At 39.5% G+C, this 11,609-nt stretch overlaps 1 protein-coding gene across 1 annotated transcript in view; it reads right to left on the reverse strand.

Annotated features, from left to right (window-relative positions):
- The window catches only part of LOC310874570 (alpha-tectorin-like), a gene marked incomplete at its 5' end in the record, with an annotated part of 43,597 nt that extends 35,916 nt beyond the window's left edge, over positions 1–7,681 (reverse strand). Inside the window, 2 exons of the mRNA XM_083787428.1 lie at positions 5,622–5,790; positions 7,655–7,681. Coding sequence (XP_083643554.1) covers positions 5,622–5,790; positions 7,655–7,681 — 196 coding nt within the window. The remainder of the gene's footprint in view (positions 1–5,621; positions 5,791–7,654) is intronic.
- Between the last annotated feature and the right edge of the window lie 3,928 nt (positions 7,682–11,609).

An 11,609-nucleotide genomic window follows, 5' to 3' on the forward strand; every position in this document is an offset into this window, starting at 1 on the left:
GTGACAACCTCTGTCCACAGCTACAACAGTGACAGAGTAGTTTTCACCACAGTCTAGATCAGTGAAAGAGCAGGAGTTTGCATTGCCTGAGTCACAGGTGTAGATGTCTCCATCATGTGTTGTTGCTGTTGCTATGTACATGTCTGCTCCTCTGTCAGGGGACCAGGACACGTTGCTAACTCCGCATAATGTAGAAACAGAAATATTACTAGGTGGGCAGGGACCTGGAGACATAAGAGGTAAGAAATGGAGAAAAATTTAAAGTTTATTCTATTTCATGTTGTGGAGAATATTATAATTGGTCTAATAGTACATCGTTTTTGGATTTTAGGTCTTGTTCCCGCTCTGTACCTGCCATCAACCGATAAGGAATGCTGGGATTCCCAGCACATGAGTCAGAATATGGTGTCACTGTGATGGTGAAGTTCTGGCCACAGTGCATGTTGGGTATCTGACAGCTGGTTCTGTTGGTGTTGCAGTCATGTACTTGTCCATCCTGGCCCACCGCTGTCACATTGTAAGCTGTGGCACTGTGGCTTCCTACCCAGGTCAGTGAGGTCACATGGGTTGAGTTGGGACACACCAGACTGGCAGTAACATTATATGGAGCACATGGGGCTGGGAAGAGAAAGAAACAGAGTGAGAAAGTTAATCAGAATCATAATTTTTGTCACATCACAGGTTTACAAGAAGTGTGTGCATGCGCACGTGTGTGTGTGTGTGTGTGTGTGTGTGTGTGTGTGTGTGTGTGTGTGTGTGTGTGTGTGTGTGTGTGTGTGTGTGTGTGTGTGTGTGTGTGTGTGCGCGTGCGAGCATGCGTGTAATGTTCTCCATCTCATACCTGAGCTGAATGTCAAGGCCGGACTATGGTCACTGGAGCAGTTGCCATTGATAGCCTTAACTTGTACAGTGTAGGTGGTGCCACACATGATGCTTGTAAGAGTACAATGGAGTTCAGAGGACAGGCAGGTGACATTGTCTTGACTACTTGAGGCAGAAACATAGTACTGTACTGTTCCTTTGTGGCCAGACCAGGACACAACAGCACTGTTGCTGATACATTCAGGAGCTACAGAGATGTTGGTAGCAACACATGGCACTACAAAGAGAAGACAATTCCAAAGTTAAGCATGATTAAAGCCATAATGTGATGAGCTAAGAAGAAAAAAATCTAACTGGGCTTCAAGATATAATGAAGCAAAATGTAAATAACCATGATTTGAATCTCAAAATTAATGAAGAGAAATGGAACTAGGTAATTCTTGGTTCATCCCTTTACTCAATTGTGCATTCCATATCCCAATTTTAAGTCATTCAATTGAATTAAGTTGAGTCCCACAGAGAAAATTACCTAACGCTTCAAAATCAGAATTACGGTGCCTTTGGTGAACATCTTCTCACCTGTTTTCAGATACACAGCTGAACTTGGTTGACTGTGACAACCTCTGTCCACAGCTACAACAGTGACAGAGTAGTTTTCACCACAGTCTAGATCAGTGAAAGAGCAGGAGTTTGCATTGCCTGAGTCACAGGTGTAGATGTCTCCATCATGTGTTGTTGCTGTTGCTATGTACATGTCTGCTCCTCTGTCAGGGGACCAGGACACGTTGCTAACTCCGCATAATGTAGAAACAGAAATATTACTAGGTGGGCAGGGACCTGGAGACATAAGAGGTAAGAAATGGAGAAAAATTTAAAGTTTATTCTATTTCATGTTGTGGAGAATATTATAATTGGTCTAATAGTACATCGTTTTTGGATTTTAGGTCTTGTTCCCGCTCTGTACCTGCCATCAACCGATAAGGAATGCTGGGATTCCCAGCACATGAGTCAGAATATGGTGTCACTGTGATGGTGAAGTTCTGGCCACAGTGCATGTTGGGTATCTGACAGCTGGTTCTGTTGGTGTTGCAGTCATGTACTTGTCCATCCTCGCCCACCGCTGTCACATTGTAAGCTGTGGCACTGGGGCTTCCTACCCAGGTCAGTGAGGTCACATGGGTTGAGTTGGGACACACCAGACTGGCAGTAACATTATATGGAGCACATGGGGCTGGGAAGAGAAAGAAAAAGAGTGAGAAAGTTAATCAGAATCAAAATTTTTGTCACATCACAGGTTTACAAGAAGTGTGTGCATGCGCACGTGTGTGTGTGTGTGTGTGTGTGTGTGTGTGTGTGTGCGTGCGAGCATGCGTGTAATGTTCTCCATCTCATACCTGAGCTGAATGTCAAGGCCGGACTATGGTCACTGGAGCAGTTCCCATTGATAGCCTTAACGCGTACAGTGTAGGTGGTGCCACACATGATGCTTGTAAGAGTACAATGGAGTTCAGAGGACAGGCAGGTGACATTGTCTTGACTACTTGAGGCAGAAACATAGTACTGTACTGTTCCTTTGTGGCCAGACCAGGACACAACAGCACTGTTGCTGATACATTCAGGAGCTACAGAGATGTTGGTAGCAACACATGGCACTACAAAGAGAAGACAATTCCAAAGTTAAGCATGATTAAAGCCATAATGTGATGAGCTAAGAAGAAAAAAATCTAACTGGGCTTCAAGATATAATGAAGCAAAATGTAAATAACCATGATTTGAATCTCAAAATTAATAAAGAGAAATGGAACTAGGTATTTCGGTAACCCTTCATTTTACGGTAACTACCAGGTAATTACCTGGTAACTACATGGCAATAGTAGGTTTTAACTACTATGTAGTTATGCAGTAATTACTAGGTCATTACCAAGTATTTTCCCTGACAACTAGTCACCTAGTCAGGTATTTACGCTGTATGTATAACTATTTACTGTATAATTACATGGAACTTACCATGGTGAATGATCCACTAGTTGCCAGGTAATTACCAAGTATTTTCCTGACAACTACCTATAGTAATTACCCTGTATTTATAAGTATTTACTGTGTAATTACTAGGTAACTACCCAGTATTCATAAGTATTTACTCTGCTACCATGCAAGTTACCCAGTAGCTACTAGGAAATTACCAAGTATTTTCTTGACAACTACTAGGTAATTAACCTGTATTTATAGGTTTTTACTATGTAATTACCAGGTAACTACCCAGTATTTATAAGTATTTACTCTGCTACCAGGTAAGTTACACATTAGGTACCAGGTAATTACCAAGTATTTTCCTGACAACTACCAGGTAATTACCCTGTATTTATAGGTTTTTACTATGTAATTACCAGTTAACTACCCAGTATTTACTCTGCGGCCAGGCAGGTTACCCATGTAGACCCTATAGGTAATTACCAAGTATTGTCAACAACTACCAGATAGTTACCGGGTAGGTATAAGTATTTACTGTGTACTTACTAGATCCATGGTCAACACGAAAAGCCCAACGACCAGCGATGCCAACATTACTGCCGTTACGTAAATTTGAGTAGCTGTCAGGGCCATTGTAATAGGATGATCCAGGAATGGTGAAATGGTGGTGTGTGGAGTTTAACGTGTCATAGCCAGCCTGGGAATTCACATACACATTTTAATTGGTTGAAGTTTTGTACAGGTGAATATTATCACTATTGTGCCCACAGATTTTGAACTATGCACTCATGTGTTGCTGACAGCAGCTGTGAAAGCAGATAAGTAAAAAATTAAATATTTTCTTTATTGTTCTACCTGTATATTGCGAGAAGTTGAGGCTATAGTTTCATAATTCATCAGTACAAATGAGTACTGATTTCCAGAGATCAACACCGCTTGGAATGTTGTGCGCTGAAAAAAGAAAAAAGAAAAGAAAAAGATAAATACCATTTATCTCATATTTTGTTAAGTAAATTTGTCATTTGTCATTAATTTGTACTTTACCATTAAATCTGCCCAGATTATGATTGGTGTGTGTGTGTGTGTGTGTGTGTGTGTGTGTGTGTGTGTGTGTGTGTGTGTGTGTGTGTGCGCGCGTGCGTGCGTGTGCATAAAGAAAATGTAAATAATTTATGAGTTAGCCATGGGGCTTCTATGTTGAGTTGTCACGATCCAAGGAATCCAGGGATTCATTTGTGGATTATGACCTCAAGAGTAAAGGCCAAAACGTGAAGTGGTCTGTTATAGCGCCACCATGAGGCCGATTTTGAAGATTTGATTTGGGGGTTCTTCCTTGGCTGAGTGTGTGTGCAAAGTTTCAGGGCAATCAGGCTGGCAGTGCTGGCAGTGCTGCAGATTATCTGGTCACAGACACACTTGGATGGACACATGTGGACGGACAGGAGTGAAATTAACAATTCTCCGGCCTTCAGCCATATTGCCTGTTGGAGACAACAACAACAACAACAATAATAATAATAAAATACGTACATCTCCTGATCTGGGATAGTATGCCACCTCGTACCATGTTGCAACAAACACCAAACTGGCAGAGAAACTCAGGCCTGGGAAGTATTGATTTATATCTTGTGTAGCCTGATGAAGGATACAGCCACTGGTGTATTGGTTATATGTGATTTCCCCATTTGCTCTGTTGTCCAAATCTGTCCAGAATGGAGCAATTAGATCTCTCCCCCCATACGGGAAACTTCGAGGGCTATACGAATTCCAAGGATTATTAAAGGTAAGGTGTCCATTGTTGTTGACCTAACAAATGAGTGGATAAAACAAACATTACAAACAAATATTTGACAGGTGGGGCTGAATTATTTTTACTTCAAAGACACATTCTTTTTTTTTTTAAGTGTGTGCAGTGTACTGACTAGAACTGACAAAAATCATTCAAATCACATAATCACTGCATTTAATGGCTTTATTTCCTCTTTCATATAAAAGAGGAATATGTAATAATATGGACACTGTGTTATATAATGGTTGAGATGCCTTTAAGAGACTGGTTATTATGGGATGCTACGTAATACACAGCGCGGGAAATAACAAGGAAGTCTGTTCTGTACTGAGACATGAGACTAAGTAAAGCAGTGTTGTTTCTGGTTCAATCGTGTGTGCATGTCACTCTTTTACACACAACATTTGGCGACGAGAATGGCTGGATTCAGATTATAGCCCTACATGTATACATTTTTACAACCCAATTCTAGTAGATTAGGAAGTTATTTGCTAATCACCTGTAATCATTGAATACACAAATAAAACATAATACTGTCCCATACAAAAAGATAATGCTGCAAATTGCATAAATTATATACATACAAATGTCTGGTTGTATCTGCGTCCAAAATAGAAAAAAGGTTGTTGTAGGGCAATGACAGAAGAGCTCCCATCATCCTCTCGCGGAAGTGTGGTTCCAATTCTTGGGTACAGTCGAACTAGGCCATGGGTGTACAAAAAGGAGGGTTAGGCTAATTACACAATATTTAAGTTTAGTATAACATAGGTGACTGATTCAAATGAAAGCTGAAAATCTTATCAAAAGAATGAAATATTGGTTAATTAAATTGAGTGTTTTGAAACTGCAGCTTATAGAACTGAAGTCACGTAATAAAGCAATGATATTGCTTAAGGAAGTGCCTTGCATGGATGCCTCTGTTGTCAGTGTGTGAATGTATGTTTAAATGTGTGAATATAAAGCACATTGTAAAGTCCCCTTAACCATTTACCAACTGTACTGTGCATTCTGTGAATGGCAAGTATTTGTGTTGTCTTACCATTAATCGTACAGCCTCTAGATCCATGGTCAACACGAAAAGCCCAACGACCAGCGATGCCAACATTACTGCCGTTACGTAAATTTGAGTAGCTGTCAGGGCCATTGTAATAGGATGATCCAGGAATGGTGAAATGGTGGTGTGTGGAGTTGAACGTGTCATAGCCAGCCTGGGAATTCACATACACATTTTAATTGGTTGAAGTTTTGTACAGGTGAATATTATCACTATTGTGCCCACAGATTCTGAACTACGCACTCATGTGTTGCTGACAGCAGCTGTGAAAGCAGATAAGTAAAAAATTAAATATTTTCTTTATTGTTCTACCTGTATATTGCGAGAAGTTGAGGCTATAGTTTCATAATTCATCAGTACAAATGAGTACTGATTTCCAGAGATCAACACCGCTTGGAATGTTGTGCGCTGAAAAAAGAAAAGAAAAAGATAAATACCATTTATCTCATATTTTGTTAAGTAAATTTGTCATTAATTTGTACTTTACCATTAAATCTGCCCAGATTATGATTGGTGTGTGTGTGTGTGTGTGTGTGAGTGTGCGATTGTGCGTGTAGAAAATGTAAATAATTTATGAGTTAGCCATGGTGCTTCTATGTTGAGTTGTCATGATCCAAGGAATCCAGGGATTCATTTGTGGATTATGACCTCAAGAGTAAAGGCCAAAACGTGAAGTGGGCTCTTATAGCGCCACCATGAGGCCGATTTGGAAGATTTGATTTGGGGGTTCTTCCTTGGCCGAGTGTGTGTGCAAAGTTTCAGGGCAATCAGGCTGGCAGTGCTGCAGATTATCTGGTCACAGACACACTTGGATGGACACATGTGGACGGACAGGACTCACAGGAGTGAAATTAACATATTATCCGGCCTTCAGCCATATTGCCTGTTGGAGACAACAACAACAAAAACAACAATAATAATAAAATACGTACATCTCCTGATCTGGGATAGTATGCCACCTCGTACCATGTTGCAACAAACACCAAACGGGCAGAGAAACTCAGGCCTGGGAAGTATTGATTTATATCTTGTGTAGCCTGATGAAGGATACAGCCACTGGTGTATTGGTTATATGTGATTTCCCCATTTGCTCTGTTGTCCAAATCTGTCCAGAATGGAGCAATTAGATCTCTCCCCCCATACGGGAAACTTCGAGGGTTATACGAACTCCAAGGATTATTAAAGGTAAGGTGTCCATTGTTGTTGACCTAACAAATGAGTGGATAAAACAAACATTACAAACAAATATTTGACAGGTGCATGGGGCTGAACTATTTTTTACTTCAAAGACACATTATTATTTTTTTAAGTGTGTGCAGTGTACTGACTAGAACTGACAAAAATCATTCAAATCACATAATCACTGCATTTAATGGCTTTATTTCCTCTTTTATATAAAAGAGGAATACATTATAGCCCTACATGTATACATTTTTACCACCCAATTCTAGTAGGTTAGGAAGTTATTTGCTAATCAAATGTAATCATTGAATACACAAATAAAACATAATACTGTCCCATACAAAAAGATAATGCTGCAAATTGCATAAATTATATACATACAAATGCCTGATCGTATCGGAGTCCAAAATAGAAAAAAGGTTGTTGTAGGGCAATGACAGAAGAGCTCCCATCATCCTCTCGCGGAAGTGTGGTTCCAATTCTTGGGTACAGTCGAACTAGGCCATGGGTGTACAAAAAGGAGGGTTAGGCTAATTACACAATATTTAAGTTTAGTATAACATAGGTGACTGATTCAAATGAAAGCTGAAAATCTTATCAAAAGAATGAAATATTGGTTAATTAAATTGAGTGTTTTGAAACTGCAGCTTATAGAACTGAAGTCACGTAATAAAGCAATGATATTGCTTAAGGAAGTGCCTTGCATGGATGCCTCTGTTGTCAGTGTGTGAATGTATGTTTAAATGTGTGAATATAAAGCACATTGTAAAGTCCCCTTAACCATTTACCAACTGTACTGTGCATTCTGTGAATGGCAAGTATTTGTGTTGTCTTACCATTAATCGTACAGCCTCTAGATCCATGGTCAACACGAAAAGCCCAACGACCAGCGATGCCAACATTACTGCCGTTACGTAAATTTGAGTAGCTGTCAGGGCCATTGTAATAGGATGATCCAGGAATGGTGAAATGGTGGTGTGTGGAGTTGAACGTGTCATAGCCAGCCTGGGAATTCACATACACATTTTAATTGGTTGAAGTTTTGTACAGGTGAATATTATCACTATTGTGCCCACAGATTCTGAACTACGCACTCATGTGTTGCTGACAGCAGCTGTGAAAGCAGATAAGTAAAAAATTAAATATTTTCTTTATTGTTCTACCTGTATATTGCGAGAAGTTGAGGCTATAGTTTCATAATTCATCAGTACAAATGAGTACTGATTTCCAGAGATCAACACCGCTTGGAATGTTGTGCGCTGAAAAAAGAAAAGAAAAAGATAAATACCATTTATCTCATATTTTGTTAAGTAAATTTGTCATTAATTTGTACTTTACCATTAAATCTGCCCAGATTATGATTGGTGTGTGTGTGTGTGTGTGTGTGTGTGTGTGAGTGTGCGATTGTGCGTGTAGAAAATGTAAATAATTTATGAGTTAGCCATGGTGCTTCAATGTTGAGTTGTCACGATCCAAGGAATCCAGGGATTCATTTGTGGATTATGACCTCAAGAGTAAAGGCCAAAACGTGAAGTGGGCTCTTATAGCGCCACCATGAGGCCGATTTGGAAGATTTGATTTGGGGGTTCTTCCTTGGCCGAGTGTGTGTGCAAAGTTTCAGGGCAATCAGGCTGGCAGTGCTGCAGATTATCTGGTCACAGACACACTTGGATGGACACATGTGGACGGACAGGACTCACAGGAGTGAAATTAACATATTATCCGGCCTTCAGCCATATTGCCTGTTGGAGACAACAACAACAAAAACAACAATAATAATAAAATACGTACATCTCCTGATCTGGGATAGTATGCCACCTCGTACCATGTTGCAACAAACACCAAACGTGCAGAGAAACTCAGGCCTGGGAAGTATTGATTTATATCTTGTGTAGCCTGATGAAGGATACAGCCACTGGTGTATTGGTTATATGTGATTTCCCCATTTGCTCTGTTGTCCAAATCTGTCCAGAATGGAGCAATTAGATCTCTCCCCCCATACGGGAAACTTCGAGGGCTATACGAATTCCAAGGATTATTAAAGGTAAGGTGTCCATTGTTGTTGACCTAACAAATGAGTGGATAAAACAAACATTACAAACAAATATTTGACAGGTGCATGGGGCTGAACTATTTTTACTTCAAAGACACATTATTATTTTTTTAAGTGTGTGCAGTGTACTGACTAGAACTGACAAAAATCATTCAAATCACATAATCACTGCATTTAATGGCTTTATTTCCTCTTTTATATAAAAGAGGAATACATTATAGCCCTACATGTATACATTTTTACCACCCAATTCTAGTAGGTTAGGAAGTTATTTGCTAATCAAATGTAATCATTGAATACACAAATAAAACATAATACTGTCCCATACAAAAAGATAATGCTGCAAATTGCATAAATTATATACATACAAATGCCTGATCGTATCGGAGTCCAAAATAGAAAAAAGGTTGTTGTAGGGCAATGACAGAAGAGCTCCCATCATCCTCTCGTGGAAGTGTGGTTCCATTTCTTGGGTACAGTCGAACTAGGCCATGGGTGTACAAAAAGGAGGGTTAGGCTAATTACACAATATTTAAGTTTAGTATACCATAGGTGACTGATTCAAATGAAAGCTGAAAATCTTATCAAAAGAATGAAATATTGGTTAATTAAATTGAGTGTTTTGAAACTGCAGCTTATAGAACTGAAGTCACGTAATAAAGCAATGATATTGCTTAAGGAAGTGCCTTGCATGGATGCCTCTGTTGTCAGTGTGTGAATGTATGTTTAAATGTGTGAATATAAAGCACATTGTAAAGCCCCCTTAACCATTTACCAACAGAACTGTGCATTCTGTGAATGGCAAGTATTTGTGTTGTCTTACCATTAATCGTACAGCCTCTAGATCCATGGTCAACACGAAAAGCCCAACGACCAGCGATGCCAACATTACTGCCGTTACGTAAATTTGAGTAGCTGTCAGGGCCATTGTAATAGGATGATCCAGGAATGGTGAAATGGTGGTGTGTGGAGTTGAACGTGTCATAGCCAGCCTGGGAATTCACATACACATTTTAATTGGTTGAAGTTTTGTACAGGTGAATATTATCACTATTGTGCCCACAGATTTTGAACTATGCACTCGTGCGTTGCTGACAGCAGCTGTGAAAGCAGATAAGTAAAAAAAAAAAAAAATTCTTTATTGTCCTACCTGTACATTGCGAGAAGTTGAGGCTATAGTTTCATAATTCATCAGTACAAATGAGTACTGATTTCCAGAGATCAACACCGCTTGGAATGTTGTGCGCTGAAAAAAGAAAAGAAAAAGATAAATACCATTTATCTCATATTTTGTTAAGTAAATTTGTAATTTGTCATTAATTTGTACTTTACCATTAAATCTGCCCAGATTATGATTGGTGTGTGTGTGTGTGTGTGTGTGTGTGTGTGTGTGTGTGTGTGTGTGTGTGTGTGTGTGTGTGTGTGCGTGCGTGCGTTTGTGCGTATAGAAAATGTAAATAATTTATGAGTTAGCCATGGGGCTTCAATGTTGAGTTGTCACGATCCAAGGAATCCAGGGATTCATTTGTGGATTATGACCTCAAGAGTAAAGGCCAAAACGTGAAGTGGGCTCTTATAGCGCCACCATGAGGCCGATTTGGAAGATTTGATTTGGGGGTTCTTCCTTGGCCGAGTGTGTGTGCAAAGTTTCAGGGCAATCAGGCTGGCAGTGCTGCAGATTATCTGGTCACAGACACACTTGGATGGACACATGTGGACGGACAGGACTCACAGGAGTGAAATTAACATATTATCCGGCCTTCAGCCATATTGCCTGTTGGAGACAACAACAAAAACAACAATAATAATAAAATACGTACATCTCCTGATCTGGGATAGTATGCCACCTCGTACCATGTTGCAACAAACACCAAACGGGCAGAGAAACTCAGGCCTGGGAAGTATTGATTTATATCTTGTGTAGCCTGATGAAGGATACAGCCACTGGTGTATTGGTTATATGTGATTTCCCCATTTGCTCTGTTGTCCAAATCTGTCCAGAATGGAGCAATTAGATCTCTCCCCCCATACGGGAAACTTCGAGGGCTATACGAATTCCAAGGATTATTAAAGGTAAGGTGTCCATTGTTGTTGACCTAACAAATGAGTGGATAAAACAAACATTACAAACAAATATTTGACAGGTGCATGGGGCTGAACTATTTTTACTTCAAAGACACATTATAATTTTTTTAAGTGTGTGCAGTGTACTGACTAGAACTGACAAAAATCATTCAAATCACATAATCACTGCATTTAATGGCTTTATTTCCTCTTTTATATAAAAGAGGAATACATTATAGCCCTACATGTATACATTTTACCACCCAATTCTAGTAGGTTAGGAAGTTATTTGCTAATCAAATGTAATCATTGAATACACAAATAAAACATAATACTGTCCCATACAAAAAGATAATGCTGCAAATTGCATAAATTATATACATACAAATGCCTGATCGTATCGGAGTCCAAAATAGAAAAAAGGTTGTTGTAGGGCAATGACAGAAGAGCTCCCATCATCCTCTCGTGGAAGTGTGGTTCCATTTCTTGGGTACAGTCGAACTAGGCCATGGGTGTACAAAAAGGAGGGTTAGGCTAATTACACAATATTTAAGTTTAGTATACCATAGGTGACTGATTCAAATGAAAGCTGAAAATCTTATCAAAAGAATGAAATATTGGTTAATTAAATTGAGTGTTTTGAAACTGCAGCTTATAGAACTGAAGTCACGTAA

This window comes from Protomyctophum parallelum (assembly GCF_964188405.1).
Source record: "Protomyctophum parallelum genome assembly, chromosome: 17".
Taxonomy (NCBI): Eukaryota; Metazoa; Chordata; class Actinopteri; order Myctophiformes; family Myctophidae; genus Protomyctophum; species Protomyctophum parallelum.